Below are 25,060 nucleotides of genomic sequence, written 5' to 3'. Positions count from 1 at the left end.
ATAGTAGTAATAACTAGGAATTACACAGGACTTTAAGGTTTGCACAACACTTTATAAATATTATCTCATTTGATCCTCACAACAACAACCCGAGAATTTAAACGTTATAATTATCACCATTTTGAAGTTGAGGAAACTGAAGCAGACAAAGGTTTTAAGTGACTTGCCCAAGTTCACACAGCTAAGATGTATCTGAAATAGGATTAGAACTCAGGTGTTCCTGACTCCAAGCCCAGCATTCTATGCACCGTACCACTTAGCTGCAGAGGCCATCAAGTCCAATAGCTTCCTTTTGCAAATAAGGAAATGGTGTTCAAAGTTACACAGGTAGTAACCATAACGTAGCATTTGAATTCAGATCCTCTGACTCCATAACCAGCGCACTTTCCATTACATCATACTACCTGTTCCTGAATCTGTGCCTACAGGATCTTCCTTCCCGGGATTCTGGAATGCTTGGTAAGTATACCTTCTATATCTCTGCCTGTTGGAATCTTTTAAGGCCCTTTTGAAATACCACCTCTTCCCTGATCTCCTCTAGCTAAAAATGAAACTTAAAGTTTTGAGGAACATATCCAGTCCCAGGGTTTGGGCTTGGTTTTCTTCATGTCTATACTTACCTTTCTACTTCTATTCTATTCATAAGATTGTTCAGCTAGTACCAGTTATACAGTGCAGGCAAATAACCAGAGAGAACAGAAACTATGCTTGGTCTCTTCTAATTACCCTGAAGGAATCAATGGCCCTCATCCAATTTGATAAATGAAACAATCTAAAAATCATATTTTCTGTGTCTTTCCAAAGCACTAAACTCTCCCTAGTCCAGTCATTCAGTCATTTCTCCCTATCTGAAAGCATCTAGTCAAAAAGGAAGTTGGAAAACAATTCAGACTTGATAGAGGATAAATTTGAGCTACAATACACGATCGAAAATACCTCTGTTGTACCTCTACAAATTTAAATGATTTTATTATCGCAAATGAAAATAGCTCAGAAATTGAAAACATAAACTTAACAACTGACTCAAAATAGCAGGTTTGGGTAGCAATTCGTAAATAACTACTGTAAGTCTATTAATAGGAAGGGACACATGGAAATAATTATCTGGTTAAAGCACATGGAACCTATCTGAAACCAAACTTAAGGAAAGTGATTTTCATTTGGCTAAAAGTCTGAATTGCTTTGCTACCTACCATGTGATTAAATACAGAATCCCAATTTGCAAACAGTCTAAAGAAAATCCTCTGAGAATTCTCAAACAGCTCTTTAAAAGAAAGGGTTATGGTATTAATACAAAAAAAAAAGCTCAGTACTATCAAAATGTTAGTAGAAAATTTCCCTCCTCTCCCTATCTTTCCCTCCATTATGAATTTTACTGGCATCAGATTCATGGCTTCTACAGCCACCCACTAAGTCATCTGAATGATATTTAAGTCTAATAATCCAAACAGGAATTTCTGGTCCAACTGGTTTATGAAAGGGGACAAGGTATGCTAAAAGGACAAGTGACCACGCTGTTCTAAGTGCACCTTTGTGGCAGTGTTATGATTTAACTAAATACAACTTCATCTTTTGTCACAACAGATCTACCCCAGGTTTACTAAAAGTATGATGTCAAAAGATAGTATCTGGGACCTTTTTCTAAAGAGCGCAGTGTTTATAACACCAACTTCCTTTCCTGTTAGACTCTATTCCTTTCTAGGATTTCATGACCTGACTCTTGAAAAGCAGGCTGGCTTTTAATAAAGTATACCACACAATTATATAGCAGTTATTTAAACTCTGGTAAAGGAAATAGAATATTTAGGCCTCCTTGCATTCTTGTTCAAATTTGACAGCTTTTCTTTCTTCTGCCATAGATCATAGATTCTGGAGCTGAATAAGCTTTTAAGACATCACCTAGTCAAGTCTCCTCATTTTACAGGTGGTGAAACTGAGGCCACTAGCCCACCAAGCATATAACACCAGGCATTTATATATGGCCTTAGAAATGCAACTTAGGTAACATAATTAATTTTTTTTAGTTTATAAGATCAAAATTAATAGATTACATTTCTATATCTGCTTAAGGTCTACAAAGTACTTACCATACAACTCTGCAACAATTAGTAAATTATAATTAATAAGTGTCATTTCTTCATTTTACAAAATCAGGAAACTGAGGCCCAGAGGGGTGATATAATTTGCCCCAGAATTTAGGAAATGTCTGTCTGAGCCAGAATTTTAGATTTTCTGCCTGAGATTAGTGCTAATTTACTACAGCATGAAAAATGCTATGGTTTTAGGCCCTCATCCAATTTGATAAATGAAACAATCTAAAAATCATATGTTCATCAAAGACTTTGTAAAGTAGAATACAATTGTGGATCACCAAAGCACTACCAGATTATCTTATTTATTTTTCCTCTGAGCAACAGTTTAATATTTTTAGATTAACAATCAACATCATTTTAATATGTAGGACAATACGTATCATCCACTGCCCAAACCTATGAAATCCTATGTTCACACAAAGTAGTAGATAAAATGACTAAATGAAGGTATACGAGGAACAACATTAAAAGGGAGCTGAATGGAGATCTATTGCAATGACCAATCTTGGTTTCAGAGAACAATAAAAACTCACTTTCCTCCTCTGGGTAGAGAGTGGGAACTGGGGGTACTGAATATTGTATATGCTGTCAAATGAAGTCATTCTATAATTGTACTTAACTATTTTTGTTAAAAGATAATTCATTGAGGAATATAGTCTCCCTAGAAGTAATCTTTAATATAATGTAAAAACAAAACACATTAATAAAACTGAAAGTGGCCAAAAAAAGGTAAGAATAAAACTTTTAAAGAGTATTGTTAAAATCAATCATTTTAATATCATATTTCTATATACTATATTTATATATATACTATATTACACATTTATGTTATACTACGTTATACATTACATATACTATTTATATATACTATATATGTGCTATACTATACATGATATACTCATATATATTATATATACTATACATATATGCTATACTACATTTATATATATATGCTATAGCACTGTGGGTATTTTAATGTATTCATTACAAAGAGTAGAAGCAGTTTTTTCTTCTTTAAGGCAAACATTAAATGCCAATCAGTCAATAAACATTTATTAAGCACCAACTATGTGCCAGGCACTGTGCTGTGCCAAGGATACAAAAGGAGGCAAAAGACAGTCCCTGCCCTCAGGAGTGTACAACGTAAAGGGAGAGACAACACACAAATACATACAAACAAGCTATATGAAGGATAAATAAGAAATAATTTTAAAATGGAAAAGACCAGAATTAAGAGAGGTTGTAAAAGGCTTCCTATAGAAGATGAGATTTTATTTAGGACTCAAAGGCAGCAAGGGTAGCCAGCTCATGTATCAGAGCTTGAAGACCTGAGGGCAGAATACAAGGTACCAGATGCAAGATGGTGAGGGCTGTTAAGGGGTCCACTGAACTTTTTTTTGTTAGTTGCCACATTTTCCAGAAACACGGGACCCAGAGCCTTCAGGAGGCCCTGAATATGTCAAGGACAAAGAGCGCCCTCCCCCCTCCATGGATATAATTGTTGTTTGCACCCCAAGCTGGATTCTCTGTGTGTCCTTGGGCGGCAAGACAGGCCAGCCAGTCTGTGCCAGGATGGGAAAAATGCTTGTGCAGCTGGGGTCCTTTGTAGATAAGTAGACCCTTCTATCTTCATAGTTTAGCAGTTCCCAAGGGAATAGAATACAGCTTTTGTCATCACCTTGCTCCTGCCCTTACTTACTGCACCTCTCCTCTTCCCATGCCACACCCATTTCTCTTTTCTCCTCCTCCTCCTCCTTTTGTTGTCATAAATAGCAAACTTTTGTAAGGACTGTGAACTCTTTGGGTTCCACATGCATGCTCATTTCTCTTGCAATAAACCTGGGTTTCACCTAAGTCTTGTGATGTTGTGATTGCCTGTTGACAAAGGGCAGGGTACAAGGTACCAGTGGGGATAAGACAAGGATGAGGATGGGAGCTGGATAGCCAATAGCATACTAAGGAGACAGCTGAGAAATGTAATTTAAATAGTCAACAAAAGCCAACAGATAAATGGTCAAGAACATAAACAGTAAGTATGTAAAGAATGTTCCAAATCATTAATATTAAGAGAAATAAAATAAAAACAACCCTGAGGTTTCATCCCACACCCAGAAAACTGGCAACAATGACAAAAGATGCGAAAAGTCAGTACTGAAGGGGGTGGTGGAAGAAAGAGGCACACTAGTACATTGTTGGTTAAGCAGTGGAATAGTACAACCATTTTGGAAAGCACTTTGGAATTTTCAAAGAAAATGGCTAAAATTCCCATACTCTTGACACACAGGAGGTTACTGATAAAAATAAAGTTCTCATATATACCAAAATATAAATTTATAATCAGCCTTTCTTTGGTGGTAGCAAAGAATAGGAAACAAAATAGATTCAGATTGGGAATGGCTACACAAACTATAGTACATGAATGTAATGGAAATGCCAGATATAAGGACTACAGGGAAACATGGAAAGTCTTGTATGAACTGACTCAGAGTAGAGCTGGCAAGAAAACAAGATACACAATCACTACAACAAAGCAAACAGAAAGGAAAACAACAACACAACTGGAAATGAATGCTGCAAAATTACAAAAAACAAGCATGGTCCCAAAGGAAATATATAAGAAGACACCTCCTCCCATAACTTGCAGAGGTGGGAGATCCACTGGTGTGGAACACTGAATATAATGTCTAGTTTTTTTATGCATTTATCAGTTTCACTGATTTTTTTTCTTTTTCCTTTTTTTTCTTAAAAAAATTTGTTCTATGGGGTAGTCCTTTGGAAGGGGAGAAAGATACATACACAAGGGGAAATGTGGTTAATGTATGTAAAACCAAAATATATCACTACAAATTTAATTTTTGAAAAGAAAAAAAATTGTCAAGTGTCTAAATATAGAATGTTTAGTACTCGCTTTTTCCCATTACCTCTTTCTTATCCCTCGCATATCCTATATGTTATTGACTATAGGGTCAGAGGGAAAAAAGAAAGAAAAAGTATCTAGGAAGCTACACATGGCAATAGTCCTACTTTCCTAGAACTTGTCAAGATGTTCATTTTCGTTCTGATAAGCTAAATCAAGTGTATCAAAAGTGGTTCAAGCTGTACTGATTGTGACTACTGGCAAATTCTCAGAAGACAGCACTACAGCTCAATTCAACTGAGTAAAAGAGTTTCTTGGGTTTTCGTTTTCTTTTTAACATTAAGTGTAGTAACAGTTCACATTTCTATTTTAATGAAAGGTTTGCAAAGTTCTTTATATATGTTATCTCTTTTGATCCTCCAGCAAGTACTATTATTATCCCCATTTTACACAGGAAGAAATGGGCTTAGAAAACATTAAGTGACTGGTCCAGGATCACAACTATTGCATCATGGGGGACCGAAGCCCAGGTCTTCCTGTCTCTGATCTCAAGGCTCTATCTACTAAGCAACACTACCTCTTCAAATATCACCTGTATTTGGAGGGTAAGAATAGTTTGTGCCCATTTCCCAAGTGTGTAATTAGAGTAGGAGGACTTGAAAAGAAGGTAAAAACTGAGTTTGAAGAATAGAATTAGACAAGACACTTGCTCTTTCTGGGTTTCAGATGCCTCATCTGAAGAGCAAGGGGGTGGTCTCTTAGGTCCCTGCCACGTCTTAAATTTCTAAGAGTTTTCAGCTAAAAAGCCATTTAAAATTAATCTACATCAAATGACTTTTTCCAATGCATTGTGCTCAGATTCTGAAATGGAAAAATAACACATCCTTGCCTTCAAGAAACTTACAATCCAGGAGGTCAGATAAAATGTGTACCTCCACAAAAAGAATATGCTTTGCATGGAAAACGTCAAAGCAGTCTGAGAGTTGCAGGAAGCAAGCAAGAGGTTACTTCTAGCTGGAGGAAAAGAATAAAGGCTACTTTCAAGGATGGAGCACCTTGGGTGGGCCTTGAATCTCCATGGAGTGAAGACATTTTGTTTGATCCTTCTGTATGGTGTATAGGTTTATACACTAAGGATTATTTTGGCTAAGTGTCAGCCCCATAAACACCACAGGATAGATCGCCACTGACCATTTGTACCATCTTTCATCTCCCTTTCAGCCTGAACCTGAAGAAATATAAGAACTACACTACGATTCAATGGCCTAGTAAAAAGGCAGCCAAAGGATAGTGGAAAAAAGATTGTTTTTTTCAATCACCAGGGTCTAATGCTTAAAAGGTGTGCCCTCCTAGATAAGCTCCCATTTCATCGTCTATAAAGTAGAAAGAATATTTGTATTTCCTATGTCCTAGGATTGTGAGGAAAGCATTTTAGAGTAGTAAAGTATCATGTAAGCATGAGCTATAATTAGTGAGATAATCTGCCTGAAGTTCCACTGTCAATCTCAACCACAGTTACCCAGAATTCCATCCCGATTACCAAATTTGTATTTCCATGTTTATTCTTTTCTTGTGTTGAAAACAGAGTAGGGGCAGCTAGGTGGCACAGTGAAGGAGGACCTGAGTTCAAATCCGGCCCCAGACACTTGATACATTTACTAGCTGTGTGACCTTCTGCAAGTCACTTAACCCTAATTGCCCTGCCCCCCCCAAAAAAAAACTTTAAAAAAATAACGGAGTAATTCATCAATTCCAATTCTGATACACTGTACTCGTAAACTACGACCTTTGTAATTATTTTTGTAGGGGGTGAAGATTTTTTTTCCCTCCACTCAATTCTCAACAAAGAAAGGAATATGGAGTTGCTTTGGAGGTAACACCAAAGGAATCGGAATTCTCTGGTTCTCAGTTAACCAGGGAAAAAATTACAGTGATTGGGATGTTTGATAAAACTGTTTGGAAGAGTTGTAGCTGCTAATTCAGGAAAATATCTTACAGAGGAATCCAGGCCATATAGCAAACAACGATAGGGTAAATTTAAGTTCTGGACTTGTATGAACAGATGCAGAAAGAAAGAACAAAAAAAGCAGAACAATTTATACAGTAATAGTATAAAAATAAACAACCTTGAAAGCTTGAAAGAACTCTAATCAACACAATTCCGAAGGACTCATGATGAAGCACTCACCTACTGACAGGTGATAGACTCAGGGTTCAGAGGGAGATTTTTTTTTTACACAAATTTGTTTCATTTGATTTTGCATATTTATTACAAAGGTTTTATTTTTTTTCTCTTTCAAAAGATGGGGGAGATAGGGAGAGAAGGTATATTTTAGTAATTGAAAAAAAGGTTTAAGTTTCCAGTCCCTAAGCAAACTCTTGCCCACTGGCCCTGAGTTGTTATTGCTGTTGAAAGGCTGCTCTCTCTTGGGTCTCTTGACTATCTGACTGCTGTTGCAGTCTCTCCTTTACTAGATCAATGTGGATATCTCACCCCTTAACATCGAGTATTTCCCAAGGCTACATCTCTCCTTCTAAACCTTACTAAAGGTGATCTCATCACCTCGTGTTATCATCTCTATGCAGATGACTCCCAGATAAACACTTTCAACCCTATGTGTCCTAAGTTCCAGCCCCACACCACTCCCAATTAAACATCACAATTAGTGGGCATCTCAAAAATCAACTCGTCCAAAATGAAACCCAACATCATACCACCCCTTCCACACCGTCCCCCAACAACTCAATCTCTCTTCCAAACTTCCCTAGGTCCATTAAAAGTACCACCATTCTTTCAGTAATCTGGCTTCTCAACCCTGTAATCTTATCTTTGACTCTTCCATCTCCCTTCTTCTCCATATCCAATTACCAAATTACTAAGACTAGTCAATTCTACCACTACTACATCTCTTAACATCCATCCTCTTCACTCCACTCAGAGAGCCACTACCCTAGTTCAGACCTTTAGCACCTCTCACTTGAACTACTTCAAGAGGCTTCTAATTGGTTTCTGCACCCCGTCTCTCCCCTCTCCAAATCATCCTTCGCATGGCTGACAAAATAATTTTTCCTAAATTTCCTAATTTTCCTAAATCTCCTAAAAAAAAAAAAGTCCGACCACATCATTCTGCAATTCCAGAAACTTTAGTAGCTCCCTATTGCCTCTAGAGTTTAACAGAAACTCCAAACTTGACTATTAAAGCCCTTCACAAATTGTCTCCAGACTACATTTTCAAGATTACTGAATGTTAACTCTCCTTCACATACTGCAACCAAACTGACCTATTTACAGTTTCTCCTACAACTCAGTTTTTTATCCCCTGCCTCTGTGTGGTTGGGTTTGTTGTTTTTAATTTTGTACAGTATATATACCATGCCTTGATTGTTCTCCTTCATTACTTCTAGATCTTAATAATCCTTAGCTTTCTTTCAAAATGCAACCCATGAGCCATATCCCACAGGAAGCTTTTTCTACACCCTAAGTTGTTAGAACACTCTCCCTACTCCTCTAATTCTCTCTGTCTCTGTTATCTCTCCATCTCTCTCTCACAGACACACCTACACCTCTGTTAACATGTTACATTCCCCTCCCCCTCCACGTAGGCTATTTCTCCCTATAATCAGCTCAGTAGTGAAAAGAACACTGGATTTGGAGTCAGAACACCCAGGTTTTAATTCTGGCTCTGTAACACAGGCTCCTTGAGAGCGAGGACTGTTGCATTTTTTTTAAATTTGTATACCCCATTGTTCTCATACAACATCAGCACATAATAGGCCCTTAATAATTGATTTCTATCTGAACGCTTACCACCTCTATGACCTACTCATCGGTTTTCTTTTATGTAAAATGAAGGGTTGGATCTGATAATCTTTCAGGTCCTTTCTACCTCTGAAACCCTTGCCTACATAATTTCAGAGTTGGAAGGAACCCCAGAAACCATGAATGTCCATAATTGAAAAATAATTTTCCCCCACAACACAGGTAGGCATCTAGCCTTTGCCTCAATGCCAGAAGGAACCCACTGCCTCCCCAAGATATCCCTTCTGAATGACTCTAATTATTAGGAAGTTTTTCTTCCAACAAAGCATAAATCTGCCTTTCAGCACCTTCCCCTGATTGCTCTAAATTCTGCCCTCTGGGGCCAAAGCAGAACAAGTTTAATCCCTCTTTCACAAGACAACCTTTCAGATACTCAAAGATAACTATCCTGTCTTCTCTAGTCGAAACATCCCGATTTCTGTCAACCTATGCTCCAGGTAGTATAAGCTCAAGGACATTCACCATCCTGACCACCCCTGTCTGAACATTATCCAGCTTGTCAACATTTTTCCCAAAATTTACTATTCAGAGAGTTTAACACAATGTCCAGATGCAGTCTGACTGGTGCTGAATATCAAAGGTCTATGATTCCCCTCACTTGACACTATACCTCTTTTTATGTAGCCTAAATCACATTAGCCTTTTCATTTTTTAACTTCTTGTTACCCTGTTGACTTACTGAACTTTCAGACCACTAACACCCCAAGATCTTTTTCAGACAAACTCCTGCCTAGTCACACCTCCCCTATTCTGGACTTTTTAATTGATTTTAAACTTACACATAAGACTTTATTCTTATTTAGATTCTATCTCGTTAGGTTTATCCCAATGTTCTAGCCTATTCACATCTTTTTGGGATCCTGTGATCATTTTACAAGTTGTTCCTTGTAGGCCCCTGATCATTTATAAATTTCAGAAGCATGTCTTTCTCCAAGCCCAGGGTACCTACACTAGAGACAGGAACAGAGACTGGAGCTATCATTGCATAGGTATAGGGAACTCCCAGGTGAGGAAACTTTCTACCAATGAAGGCTAGACCCTTCTCTCCAATTTATATTCTTAGGGCAGGGGCTGTTAATATGGGGGTCTATGGATAAATTTCAGGAGGGAAGGGTCTGTGAATTTGTGTGGAAAAAGAATTACATCTTTAATTCAATATAATTGGTTTCCTTTGTAATCCTATGAATTTTATTTTATGCATTTTAAAATATTATTCTGAGAAGAGGCCTGTAGGCTTCATAAGAGGATTGGTAACATGAGAAAGGTTAAGTACCCTTATCTTTGCCTAAAGTTAAGCCCAGGGTCCCAAAGCCATTTCGTGTCCAAAACAGCTCTTGAACTCAGGTCTTCCTGGCTTTGAGGTCAGCTTACATCTACTCCACAGTGCCTCTCTTCAGTAGAGAAGTCCTGAATTTCTCTCTTCCATTTTGTGAAGATGAGGCCATTTGTTCTTCTCTCATTGGAAACACCTTTCCCTTTCCCCACAATCTGGGGTGGGGAGCCCCACAGGAGTCACTTCCACCACTTCTTTCAGTACCCAGATATACTCTGTCTGGATCTGACTAGAATTCATCAAGGGAAGTTAAAAATCTATCCCTACTTATCTTGAGTTCCAACATTCTATTGACCATTTTTGTTTGAATCAAGCTCTCTGTAGCTAAGAACTTTATAAATAAGAGCTATTATTGTCAGGATTATTCCTGGGAAGATCACCCAGTTAGTAGGATTCACCTGGGCTACAACTTATTTTTTGTCTCTTGGTATCTGCTTTCTATATATCAATTTTGCTGAAGACACAAAGGAGATCACAAGGAGAAACTGATTAACTTTACAACTCTGGTAACTGGATTCCCACCCTCAATTTACTTTTCTAGAGTAAATAAGATAGTCTTAAAGAGATGCACAGTGGCTCTTTCAAAAGATTCAGAAAGTTAATGCCAAAATGTAATAAATGGTGCACCAGAGGCCTGAAAGAGTTAATAAAACTTGTAAAGGTCATCCTCAGTATGTTTTAGGAATATCTGACTCACCTGGAGTTCTGTATAACAAGTAGGTAGGCAGCTATTTCACATCATCAGTATTTACTGAGTGCTGACTGCAGGCACTGCATTGCATTTTCCAATCTTTGTTTCAAAGTTATCACACAACTTAGCCCAACTCTTTTCCCTTTTTTCTGCCAAATAGGATAATTAATTAAAATTTATGATAATCATTTATTTCTACAAAAAGACATGGAAATTATGTGGCATTTATCTTAATAAGTATTAAGCTGCTACTCTATGTGTAAGGCATTGTGCTAGATACTGGGGATATAAAGACAAAATGCAACAGTCCCTGCCCTCAACGAGATTACATTCCATTGTATATAAGGATGTACAAAATAACATTATATACAAATATGAGCATATACAAAATAAAAATAAAAAATAAAAAAAAAAATAAAAATTTTTGCCTTTTTTTTAAGGGGCTCAAGGCACTAGCAGCTGGGTAGGTATCAGGAACCGCCTCATGAAAGAGATATCTTTTAAGCTTAGCTTTGAAGGAGGCCAAGAATTCTAAGGGGGACAACTAGATGGCTCAGTGGATAGAGTTCGGGGCTGGAGTCAGGAATACCTGAATTCAAATATGGCCTCAGAAGCTTATTAGCTTTGTGACCCTGAGCAAGTCACTTAATCTGTATTTGCCTTAATCCACTAGAGAAGGAAATGGCAAACCAAGAAAACCCTATGGACAGTATGGTCCACAGGTCACAAAGAGCTGGACACGACTGAACAACAACAAAGGATTCTAAGAGGCAGAGAGGCAATAAAGGAGTGCTTAGGGGCTAGCCTGTGCCTAGGCACAGAAGAAGAAAATAAAATGTCATGTGTAAGAAATTTCAAGAAAGCCAATTTAGCTGGACCATAAAGTGCACGAGTGCCATGCAGCTGTCCATTATTTTTTCATTTAGAGGCAATAGAGTATGGTGGGGAAAAGCATTCTAAAATCAGACTATCACCCTCAGGATCCTGGCTCTACTAATCACCTGCCAGTGTGACAATGAAGAATCATAGCACTTCCTGGAACCTCAGTTTCTCATCTGTAAAAGGAGAATAACAGTATTCATACCTCCTTTAGAGGGTGTTCTAAGGAGAATATTTTTAATTTCTAATTCAACATGGCCATAAGTGAATTATTTTTTAGATATTACAAGATATCTACTACACAATATCCCTTTTGCAACCTATAGTTCTTAGTCATTTCATTTCATGAGAACTGTCTCAATGCTGCTAAAAATCTTTCCAGATGCAAGGATATCTACCTTCACAAGTCATAACCAAAAGGGCGTATGCATGGAAAAAAATAATTTTGCATGTGCCAAACAGAAGGGGAAAAGTAACTCTCCTAATATGCATTACAGGGTCAAATACAAATGGATGTAGGTGTATCTGAAACTCAATTTACATAGATGAAGACACGTGCTTAAATATAGAAATTTTATTAACTGAGAGCTATGACCTAAGAATTCGAGAGTGAAAGGCTTAAAAGCTAATTGTGGCTATTTGTCACCATGTTCAAGACAGGAATATAAGACTAAGACAGTTCCACCAACACCTAGAAAAAGCAGAGGTTCACAACAGAGTTTTGCTCCATTTCCTCTCCAACCCACACATTCTTCACCATAAGAAATTGCTACTATATCAGTGGAGTCCTATGGGACCCTTAAGTACCACACAAGGAAAGGAGGCTACTTGAGACCTTAAATTAGAAGCTGCTGGCAAGAGCTCAAGGCCTATGAGAGCAGACCATAGATAACAAAAAAGAGTTCGAGGGCTGGACATCAGAAGACACCTAGATTCCAAGCCCAGCTCTAACTAACCAGATGTGCTGGCTTAGTCCTTAGTTTCCAGCTTTAACAAAACGAGGAAGTTGGGCTAAATAATTTCTAATAATTTCCTGCTCTAACATTCTATGTTCTATATTCTCTTTCAGCTCTGACATTCTACATATCTAATGCTATTGCCAGTGCTGTAGCCCTGTATAAATAAAAATCTTTTTTCATGAGATGTTTCCCAACAAGATCAGTAGGGTGTCTGATTTTTGTGGTCTTTGTCGTTTTGCTCCTTTGGGGTTTTTTGTGAGAGATGAAGAAGGGGGAGCAAAAAAGGTGTTCTTTCTTCAAAGTCGGTCTAAAAAGAAAGGAGGAAGGAGAGAAAGAAAAAAGAAGTGGAAGAAGATGATGATCATCATCATTATCATGTTCCCGAAAGAGGGATGTGTCTATCAGCATTAAACTGACAAGCATGTTTCAAGTGAATCGGAAAACAAAGTTACTCCAGTTAGAGGAGTGCATTAACTTGTGGCCCTGGAACACTCGCTACTTCGTCATAGGAGGCTCCAGTGTGGGTGAAGGGACACCTTTGCAAAGAATGGAAACACCAAACCCAAGAGCCAGGGTGTGCCTCCAGGAAACCAGGGCAGGTCCAACAACTCACCTCCGAGCTGGCACCTCCCTTAGCAACACCTCCCTCTACATGGGGCGATGGGGCAGAGGGCACCGCGGAGAACTGACCTCACCCCGGGGTGGGTCTTCACACAATTGTTTCTATCATGATAGAAAATTGTAAGAAACCCGAGAAATTATAGGTATCCGCAAACCATTCCAGCCCTTTCTCCCAGGAGATTAAAGAGAGAGTCATCTTTTAAACGCAAAAGCGATTGGTTTTTAGAGGAGCGGGGCTCAGTAGAGACTGCCTGCGCACTTGTTAGTAACCATTATTATTAATTAATAATAATTATTTCTTTTCAATAAATTGGAGGCTGTCCGTTGGCACGCCAGATCTTGACGGCTTTTCTGTCTGCTTAGCTCTGAGCAGGGGGAAGGGAGGCTGCGAATGCCGAGTCAGCCTGGCAGCTTAGGTAGGAGGTAGGCCTGGTGCAGCTCCCCCGGTCAGCGATCTCCACCCGGTCCGGTTCCTGGGAGCCAAAGACCGCTCCCCTAGCGGGAATCCCGCACCGCCCCCCCCCCAACACACACACACACACACACACACACACACACCCTTGTCCCCGCGGGGATCCCGGCGCTACAGGGCCGGGACTGAGGTCTGGACCTGGCGGTTCGCTGGGTGTGTCGGTGACAATGGCGTCAGGCAGACTCCGAGAGCAACCTGTCAGCTCCCACCGCCGCCTCCACTTCCCGTGCCCAGCCCGCAGGTCGGGATCCCCGGCAGCCTACAAGCTGCAGGGGCCAGAGCCCGCGGCACCCCGCGAGACGCCCCTCCCCTGGCAGCCCCAGCACGCCGCCTCACCGCAGCACGGACGCGCCCCCTCTCTACCGAGGTCAGGAGAGGAGCGCTCCGAGACCCTGCTCCATGTCCCCACTGCCCAGATGGAGGAGGAAGCAGGATTGGGCCGCGACAGTCCCGGGAACAAAGGGAGGCTGCGACCCTGCCTCTGAGAAGGAAGGGGTGCCCGACTCGCTCCCTCAGGACGAAGAAGAGCCCCCACACCTTGGCCCAGAGGCAGCGCCCTACTCGCGCCCAGCAGCGGCCCTAGCTGAACACCCTCCACCCCCGACCTCTCTTTCATCTCCTATACCCCATTCTCCATCCCCGTATCCGCGGGTCGCGCTCACCCGGCGCGGTGCTTGCTATCCATTCGTTTCTTCTGCCTGACAGGCTGCAGAGGGATGTTATCGGTCATGTCGGCGGCGCCCGCTGCAGCCGCTGGGGAGGAGACTAGGGATTCACTTCCCAGCAGCGCCACGCCTCGGCCCCGCCTGGCCTCGGGCTGACAGCGGCCACCGCTAGGGCTGTGGATGGGGGAGGAGGCCCCTGTGCAGGCGGGTGGGTGGATGGATGGATGCGTGAGAGCGCCTTCCCCGCCCACGCGCGGAGCCGCGGGCTGACAGCCGGACAGTCAGACTCTCAGCTCCCAGGTCTCCAGACGCCCTACATTGGGCGGCCCCTTCCCCAGCACCTACACAGCTCCGCCCCCTCTTCCTTCCATTCAGTGAGAGCCACAGCCGTCCCCTACCTCCGCCCCCAACCACACACACACACACACACACACACACACGCACACAAATACCCACCAAGACAACAAACACACAAACACCCACACGCTCGCAGACGCACACGCGCACAGGCTCACACTGCAGCAGCTCTTCTGCCAACACGCCTAATTCCCCACCAGCAAGCTGGTCATTCTTCTCTTCTACTGCCTCCGTTCCAAATAAGCAGGTACCTCCCTCCAGGCCTCAGTTCCCCATTTTGGCGGTGACTGGGGCTGCCACTCCCTTCTTGGCTCCGCTTTCTTGTTCCGGTCCACCCCGTCTCCTGTTAAATTTTCCCCAAGAGCAGATAGAGGGGGAAGCAGGAATAGCTATGTGTGCACTCAGTCTCAGGTCCTCTCCACTCCTGTTTCTTCGCTGCACCCCACCTCTACTTGGCCTTGAGGCAACCCTCTCCAGGGTTGGGGACACCAATTACCCTATTACTGGGGCCAAGTAATCAAGCCCTGCCAAACGTTTTACCAAGGCCCTTCAAAAAAAGAGTTTCAGGTGCATCTTTTCCCTCCCTTTGCTCATCCTCTGAAGAGAGGCAACTGATAATCCAAAAAGACATCCCTCCCATCAGGATCTTGTGCCCCGTGTCAGGAATAAATTTCCAGTTCACCTCAAACTCTTAGAATCCCTACCTTCTTTCAAAATTCAGCAAGTTGCCTACCTCCTATTTAGCCATAGCATGTAAAGGATACTCAATAAGACAAAGCACTTGGCTCAGATAGACTCACCCCCCCACCCCAAAAAAACCCACCCTATCAATATATAGAAACTTGTCAGGTCAGCACCAAAGGTGTGGTTGTTCACTTGGCTATGGTATAAGTCTGAAGGGTTAGACTGGCCTCTTTTATGCCGTTAAACATCCAAAAACACTATGAAGATAATAGGTTCCTTAACCCTCCGAGTCAATCAAATCTTTGCCTTTAAGGGAAAAAGCTAGCCTAGCTTCCAAAGCAGAGACCTTGATGGATATCATTCCCCACAAGTGCCACATGGCTGCAAATCACAGAATGTCATTGTCTCTGAAAAATAAAAATTACAGGTTACCAAAAAGGTAACCAGCAAATGCCTGGTGGGTATTAATTGGCTGAAGCATAGAGGGGACCATATTAGTGAATTAATTAACATTTATTACACCTACTATGTGCTAGGCAGAGTGCTAAGCCCTGCAGATACAAAAAGAGGTGAAAACCCCATTCTGCTGTCATGGAGCTCGAAATTAATGGAGGAGAGACAACAAACGAAAAAATATGTACAAACAAACTATATACAGGACAAATAGGAAATAATTAAAAGAGGGAAGGCATTAGAATTAGTTGGGACTTAAAGGAAGCCAGGGAAGCCAGTAGGCAGATGAGGGAGGGCATTCCAGGCATGGAATTCCAGAGAAAATGGGAGGAGTCAAAAGATAAGTGTGTCATCCTGGAACAGCAAGGAGTACCTGACAAGGAGTAAGATATAAGAAGACTGCAAAGGTAGAGGAAGAGGCTAGATTATGAAAGGCTTTGAATGCCAAACTGAGGATTTTGTATTCGATCCTTAGAGGTCATAAGGAGCCATTGGAGTTTATTGAGTAGAGAAGTGACCAAACTGTTAAGATCACTTTGACATCTGCGTGGAGAAGAGACTAAAGTAGGGAGAGGCTTGTGGCAAGCCGAGTTTTCAGCAGGTATTGGGATAGTCCAGGCAGGAGATGAGATCCTGTACCAGAGGTGAAATTGACAGGCCTTGGCGTTGATTGTATAAGGGGAGTAAGAGATTGTGAAAAGTTGAGAATGACACCTAGTTAGGGAGTCTGAGGAAGTAGGAAGTTGTGTTATTGCTGGGGGTGGGGGAACAGGGGTGGGGCTGAGCTGAGCCAGATTTCAACAATAGCTAGAAGATGGAAGGAGTGAGAGAGCAAAAGATTTAGCATGAAGAGAAGTTTGTTGCCTACGGACTAGGTATTCCCGAGGAATACCAGTGAAAGGGGTGGAAAAAGTATTGCCTTGAGAGTCAAAGGACTTGAGTTCAAATCTTGCTTGTGATGCTTACTAGCTGTGTGGCATAGTCCAAGTCATTTAAACTCCTTGGGCCTCAAAGCTGAACTGCCTGACCCTTCCTGCTCTAGATTTATTATCCTATGGCATAAAACAAAATGTATCATGAAGAAATTGTATATTCAGAAAAGGAGATGAACTTGGCCAAGTAGCAAGAGTGAAGGATAGCTAACAGCTAAACAGCATGAGCATTACATACTTGTACCCGCGAATTGTTGAAAAGCCTCAAGTGTGCTGTAGAGATTCTCCATGGATGATTTATGGCAGGGCATGGCCCAGAATGGCAAAGGATGGTTCAAAGCTCTCTTCTCTATAAGTGGAAAGAGTGCCCACAGGACCACTGATGTCAGTCACTTACTGAATTACATGTACCCCCAGGGAGGGGTCAGTCATCTGAGAGCAAAGTATTCACCATTCTGTAGCAGAGATTGCCCTGCAGGGAGCAGTGATATATATAAAAAAAATTGTAACATATGTAAGTTTTTTTTAAATTTATTTTATTTTCAATTCAGGGAACCAAACAAGCATTTCCATAACACAGTACAATAAAAAAGATGATTGCAACTGAAACTGCAAATCTACTATGTACAACTTGCTATTCCCTCTATACAACAAAGTTATCATGTAAATTTCTTTTTTTCCTTTTTTTTCTCTCCCTCCCCACTACAGATGGCTACCATTAGGCACAAATAGGTGTGTGTGTGTGTGTGTGTGTGTGTGTGTGTGTGTAATTGGTCTTTATATATTTCTATTTATCAGTTCTTTTTCTGAGATAGTCTTTTTGTATGTCCTTTATTTTTAATTTGTGTATTTATAATAGTCAAAATGACTTAGTCACTCAAAGTTGTTCTTAAAACAATATTGCTGTTACTGTATACAATTTTCTCTTGGTCTGCTCACTTCATTCTACATCATTTCCTGCAAGTCTTTCCATGCCCCTCTAAGATCATGGAGCTCATCATTTCTTACAGCACAGCAGCACTTCATCACAACTATATACCACAACTTGTTCAGCCATTCCCCAACTGATGGGGATCCTTTCCATTTCCAGTTCTTTGTCACCACAAAGACAGCTGCTATAAACATCCCATTCACATTCAAAGTTTTAATTACTATTTGCAAATTTCTCTCCATCTTATTTTTACTATTTTCTTTCTCAGCCACTCTTTTTACTTTATCCCTGTCACTTTATATTCTCCCTCCATCTTTCTACCTCCCACTTCACCCATCACTCCAAGAGTCCCTTCCCCCTCCCAAATCCCAATCTACATACTCTTCTAAAACTCCCTCTCCCACATCCCCCAGTTTTCTCACCTCTCAACAAGCTCAGAAGACTTCTACATCCTTCCTGATGTACACATTGTTTCCTCTTCAACCCAGATGAGAGTAAGGTATCAACATTACCAGCCCTCCACCCCCACCTACTTCCTCTGTCTTAGTTCTTCCTTTCATGCCCCTTTTTTATAATATAATTGCTCCCTTTTATCTTTTCCTACCCAATTTTGTTTTTTTAGAATCACCCCATCATACACAACTCAGCCTCAACCTTTGTTTCAAACTATGATGACAGTTCTAAGTAATGATGACAGTTTTAAGAAGAATTAATATCATTTTCATATATATAACAAGTAAACAATTTGACCTTAATGATTGCCTTACAATTAGTCTTTAATGCTTTCCTTATATTTCTTCTGGATCTTTTACATCAAATTTTCCAATAAGTTCTGGTCTTATTGTTACGACTACCTGAAAGTCTTTCAGTTTCATTTCAAATGTCCATTTTTTTCATACAGGATTATACTAAATTTTGCTGGATAAATTGTTCTTGGACACAACCCCATCTATTTTGTTCTTTGAAATATAATGTTCCAAGACCTACAGTCTGAGTGGAAGTTATTAGGTCTTATGAAATCTTGACTATATTACTGCAGTATTTAAATTGTTTTTTTTCTTGTTGCTTTCAATATTTTCTCCTTAACCTGGGAATTTGGAAACTTAGCTATCACATTCGTATAAGTTTTCCTCTTGGGATCTCTTTCAGGTGGTGAACAGTAGATTTTTTTTTCCTATCTCTGCTTTACCATCTTGTTCTAGAACTTCAGGGCAATTTTCCTTAATAATTTCTTGTAAAATTGTATCCAGATTATTTTTTTGATCGCAGCTTTCAGGTAGTCTGACAATTCTTATACAGGGTGTCCCTAAAGTCTGGACACATAAGCAAAAATGTATATTTTGAAATATATGGAATATCAACAGACCTTAGCCCCCTTGACTTCTTTTTCTGGGGTATGCTAAAGGAAAAGGTGGACTCAATGAAAATCATAGACGCAACACACTTGATTGAACACATAAAGAGTGAATGTGCTAAAATTGACGGCAATGTGGAGTTGTTGCATCGAATTCACATGAATCTTGCAAAGCGCATCAACCTTTGCATCACAGATGATGGAAATCATATTGGAGATGTTAATATTCCAATTAAATAAAATATTGTTGAAAATTTCATTCATTTCATTTTTTGAAAGCATGCATTTTTGTTTATGTGTCCAGACTTTAGGAACACCCTGTATTATCTCTCCTCAATCTGTACTCCAGATCAGTTGTTTTTCTAATGAGATATTTCATATCTTTTCTATTTTTTCTAGTTTCACTATTATTTCTTGTGGTGACTTGTAATATCATTAGATTCCTCTTGGCCAATTCTAGTTTTCAAGGAATTATTTTCTTCCTCAGGATTTTGGGCATATTTTTCCAACTGGTTAACTTTCTTTTCATAATTTTCTTGGATTGATTTTTTTCATTTTAATTTTTTTCCTAATTTTTCCTCAATCTCTCTTATTTGATTTCTTAAATTCTTTTTTAAGTCCTTCCAAGAACTCTGTTTGGGCTTGTGACCAGTCGATGTTACTCTTTGGGGTAGGAGTAGCCCTTTTTTTTTAACCTCACTATATTCCTCTGAAAATGAGCCCCGATCTCCTTTTACACCAAAGTACTAAAGTATCTATAATCAGCTTCTTTTTCCTTTGCTTAATCATTTTAATTTTTATTTTGTTTTATTTTAGCAGTGGCATAATTTAACCAATTCAAGGTACAAAGTTGTATAGGGCTCAAAAAATGAGTTTGGTTTTTGGTTTGGCCTTAAAAAGAGGCCAAGAATTCTATATGGCTTATCTCTGTCCTTTCTTGTAAGCCCAATAATCTTACCGTAAGCATAGTTAGAGTTTTCCTCCAGGACTAATTTTCTAAAATTCATTCTCATTAAGAGAGTTACCTAATTATGGGTGCCCTGCTCAGTAGACATCCAGTAAATAATATAATGTCAATGTTGAGAACACCCCTACAAAAAAATCTATTCCATCCCCTTTGTTTCACAGCTGAGAGAACTGATTTCTCAGAGAATTGAAGTGATTTGCCAGAGGTCACATATTTAATATAGAACCAAAATTAGAACCCAGTTCTCCTGACTTCTACCCCAATGCTTTTTCAATACACTGTCTTGCCTCATTTAATGTTTTCAGTTGACCAAAAATTCAAGAAATTTTAGTAAGCATTGAAAGAGGATATGGGGAAAAATATGTTTTAATAACCTGGAGCTCCAGATCTAGGGGGTAGATTGATCATTTTTGATATTCAGGACCCCAGACCCTATAAGTTCTGCCCGTATAGGATTTTGATTTGGTTGGGAAATCATTGCTCCCTCTAGATGCTAACTCCTGGAATCATTTGGATACATGGAAGAGGAAGTACAAATGATTGTCACCAGGCAGAGAAACTGAGGCAGAGAAAGATTAATATAGCAAATAAATGTCTGAGGCAGCATTCATACCCAAGTCTTCCTTATTCCAAGTCCAGTACTCTATCCACTACATCAATTTGACTCCCCAAAGTCTTGCTTATCAGAGACATTTATAGCATGCTAAAATCATAGATTTAAAGCTAGAAGGGACCCTAGAGGTAACCTAGTCTTCATTTGACAAATGAGGAGAATGCAATGGTTGTAAGCATCAGAGGTAAAACTTGAACCTAGGTCCCATGACTTCAAATCTAGTACCTTTTTGATACTACCATCCTGCCTCTAACAGGTTTAGACTGTGTTCATCACACCTAAACTCTGCTTTCCTCTACAAGGCAAATTGAGAAGTTGCAAGAAATAAGAGTCTGTGCCAGTTTCCCATCTGGTTTGTGCTATATTCAATGTTTCCTCAATTGATCCATTGACACTCAACAAGAATTTTTAAGAAAACTGATCTGGAAAAATGACTTAAGGTAGTTATTCTTTCTTTCTCATTCCAAGATACCTTCCCCTTGCTGAAAATGCATTTTACCTTCAACTTAAATTCAACACCAAAATAAATTTCATGACAATAGGGAAGCCCCAAGAATGAAACCGGTTCCATCAAATAGCCTCAAAATGATCAGTTATGCAATGCCCAGAAATGAATGTAGGGACCTTTTTTGATGTGAATGCATCATTCAAGGGGAAGAAGTATTAGCAATATTTGAGTATATTTTGTGCTTTTTGCTGGCAGGCTTAGTTGAGGGAAAAAAAGGAATGTGGTATTTCATGGCTTTTTTTACAGGCAAGCAGAAGGTAGTTTTCATTTCCTGAAGGAAATAAGTATATCTAGCACACTTCTTCATTAAATTTTAGCAACCTATTATTTCCTTCATCTTAATACTTCCTGTTCAAAACAAAGAGTCCTTTACCTAGATGACTCAGGGAGCCAGGAGGGCGGGGCAGGAAGGAATGCTATTCATTCAAGTTGGGAGGTAAATTCTTCTCCAGAGAAGGTAACTTTCAAACAAACTTTAGCCCCAGAACACACAGTCCGTAGCATCTTTCAAACAATCCCAGTGGCCTTATCTTTCTGCATGACTTCTACAGACCAATTTTATTTTGAAAGGTAAATTTAACTTGCTTTACCTTAATTTAGTAGGACAATACATTCCTTCTTTTGATACTTAACTATAATATGGGTTAGGGTGAGTAAGCAGATAAGAAAATGAAACATGTCTTTTCTTTTGGAACAAATGTAGAGAACATCTATGTGCCTACCTGGATGTAAGCAGAGGCTCTACCTCTATTAGGGAATCTGTTCTTGGTATTAGCAGTAGCTTCTTTAAACACATTCGGGTGATTTAGCAATAGTATGGAAATTCGATCTGTTCTTGTTTTCTACAGGACTGAGTGATTTAGATTTTAGGAACTTAGTGGTTTTGCTTGGAACTATTTAAAAATAAATGACACAGTGCAGTATGGAGGGGAAAACTATCTGGAGTATACACGTTGTTGTTTGTTCAGCCCTTTCAGGTGTGTCTGATTCTCCCTGACCTCATTTGGGGGTTTTCTTGGCAGAAATACTGGAGTGTTTTGCCATTTCCTTTTCCAGCTCATTTGACAGATGAGAAAACTGAGATAAACAGGATTAAGTGACTTGCCCAGGGTCTCACAGCTAGTATGTATCTGAGACCATATTTGAACTAAGGAAGATGAGTCTTTCTAACTCCAGGCCAGGCACTCAATCCACTGTACCACCTAGCTGTCCCTGGAGTATACATAGCTGGGCTCAAATCCTGACTTACTTTTACTCTCAGTGTGACTAGGGGCAAATCATTTACATTTCTTGAATTTCAGTTTCCTTTATTAGTGTTGGAGACTGGGAGAGGCAGCATGGCATAGTAGATAGGAAATTGGACCTGAAATCAGGAAAAATTGGCTTCAAATCCCTCTTCAGATATCTAATGTGACTTTTGGAAAATTATTTTAACATTTCTGTGACTCAGTATCCTTATCTGTCAAATGAAAGGTTTGTTCTGGATGACCTCTAAGGTTACTTCTGACTCTAAGTCTATGATCCTGTGGAAATGGAGAATAGTGGCAACATTTTATCGAATTATTAAGTATACTAACAAATGCTCTCTTCAAGAGGAAGGATCCCTATTCCAGCTTCTTTCCTGGTATAGAATCAGGGTGTTTCCCCCCACCCCGCAATCTTCTCTGCAAATAAAAGAAAAAACTATTGGTACAATGTTGAGCAAGGAAATAAATGAGGTATGCTCAAATTCTGTAGCTGGATTAAGCCACCTAAAACTTAGGTTTCAATTTCTGGTTTTCTTTACAAGAAAATTATAGAAAAAGGAATGTGAGAAGAGAGGAGAATTTGAGATTTAAAATAAGGAGAAGGAAATAAGGGAAGTGATTTGGAAGGGTTTGGGTTATTGAAGAAGGCTAGATATTGGATGTGGGGAAGAAAAATTGAGAAAAATATGAAGATGAACCATCTCTAGCTCCAGACACTTTACTTCTCATTTATTGAAAGAGAAGGGGCAGGATCAGAGAACATTAAGGAACATTAAGGAATAAGGATCACAAGAGGAAGAAGACTCAAAGAAGTAAAGGTTTTCAGCAAGGGAAGGTAAATAAGAAAAGGTAACTGGAACAAGTTAGAGGGTAAAGAAGTTTGACAGAGTTGATTAGTGGGTGGGACAAACTTAGGACAGAGAAGTCTGGTGCAAAGAGGAAGAGGAGGTAAGGCGTGGTTGTGGAGTTGCTGATGCTAAAGAAAGGAAGTAAAAGGGGACTGCCAAGTAATTAAGAGGTGATAATTGGCTGTAAAGCATTCAAGGAGGTAGTTAGGGTTGAGGTATATGTGTCTATAAGTAATTTTTTTTTTAAGGCTGAAAATCTCAGTAGGTATAGAGAGCAGTCATCATTTTGTAGTGACTTCCAATGAGTGTGAAATGTTTGTATTTCTGCCTCAGTCTAGCAACTACTTTCTGTATATTGATTAGTCTGTCTCCTCCAAGAGGAGAAGGGAACCAAGGATCACATCTCTACACTCCAGGTTGTCAGGGATAAGGAAGTATCTGTAAAGGAATGAGAATCAAGGCTTCATTGAAGACAAAAGGAATCTGAGGTGAAGAAGAGGCGAGTGGATCCTTGTCAAGAGATTGAGAATAGAGGGGACAGCTAGCTAGGTGGAGCAGCAAGTAGACCACGGGCCCTGGAGTCAAGAGGACCTGGGTTCAAATTTGGCCTCAGACCTTGACACACTAGCTGTGTGACCTTAGGCAAGTCACTTAACCCCAATTGCCCTGCTTTCCTCCCTTCAAAAAAAAAAAAGATCAAGAATAGAAATGTTACACAGAGGAAGAAGGTAACGGAAAGGACAGTTATGGGTATACTTTGAGTTAATAAAACAGATTTGAGGCTCTTCCTAAAAGGAGAGAAGTAGATTCTTTAAGAGGAAGCAGTTGCTTATCCTCCAAAGAAGGTAGAACCACAGAAGCTGAGAGATAGAAGTCAGAGGAAAAGATAGGTAGTGTTTGGTGATTTCACAGTCAGGGATAAAGAAACATCAATTTGTCAACTTAATAATAAACAGTTGTCTTTCCATAGGAATTCTTAACCTATATTTGGATCTGGACCTCTTTGGAAGTCTAGTAAACCCTACAGATCTTCCCTTGGAATAATGTTTTTTAAGTGCAAAAAAAGAAAAAATAAAATACAAAGGCAACCAATTATATTGAAATATAGCTGTCAAAGTATTTTTTAAAACAAATTCATGGACATCAAGTTAAGAATCCCTAATCTACAAACCTCTAAAGCCTTGTCAAAACATATGCCTACTACCTTTTTCTGATAAATCATATGGATTATAAATGACACTCCCATAAAGGGCCTAAAAAGTAGTATCAAAGATTACGAAGTCTTAGTCAAGAAATTGAAGGCCATTGGGGCATGGATTATGTTTTATTCTCTGTTGCCTTTTGTAAGCAAGTAATGAAGAAGAGAGAGATTGATTTGGGATATAAATAGCTGTATAAGGTTGTGATCTCTGTGAATGGGATTTGGACTTGTGGACCATAGCTTAAAACAGCAGTGATAAATAACAAATTCCTGGACAGTGCTGGAATACAGCTTACAAAAGATGGTAAGAATTTATTTGCCCTTGTATTAGCTGATGCACAATGAAGTAAGCAGAACTAGGAAAGCAATGTACATGATTAGTAAAATAACATAAATGGAAAGAACAGCAACAAAGAAATCAGATCTGAATTTTGTAAAATTGTAATGATCAAATTTGGTACCAGAAGAGGCATGAGGAAGAACCTTTCTTTGCAGATTTGGTCAACTAACACTGAATATGTCAAACTTTTTTTTAATGGTTTGCTTAGTTTTGCTGAAATTTTTCTTTTCTTTTA

General features: G+C 39.6%; 1 protein-coding gene across 1 annotated transcript in view; it reads right to left on the bottom strand.

Moving 5' to 3' along the window:
* Positions 1-14,704, bottom strand: part of ATP9A (ATPase phospholipid transporting 9A (putative)) — a 162,178-nt gene extending 147,474 nt beyond the window's left edge. The window contains exon 1 of the mRNA XM_036751652.1: positions 14,388-14,704. Coding sequence (XP_036607547.1) covers positions 14,388-14,455 — 68 coding nt within the window. The 5' untranslated portion in view covers positions 14,456-14,704. The remainder of the gene's footprint in view (positions 1-14,387) is intronic.
* Between the last annotated feature and the right edge of the window lie 10,356 nt (positions 14,705-25,060).

This window comes from Trichosurus vulpecula, chromosome 3 (genome assembly GCF_011100635.1).
Source record: "Trichosurus vulpecula isolate mTriVul1 chromosome 3, mTriVul1.pri, whole genome shotgun sequence".
Lineage (NCBI taxonomy): Eukaryota > Metazoa > Chordata > Mammalia > Diprotodontia > Phalangeridae > Trichosurus > Trichosurus vulpecula.
This window is presented reverse-complemented; position numbering and strand designations above follow the sequence as displayed.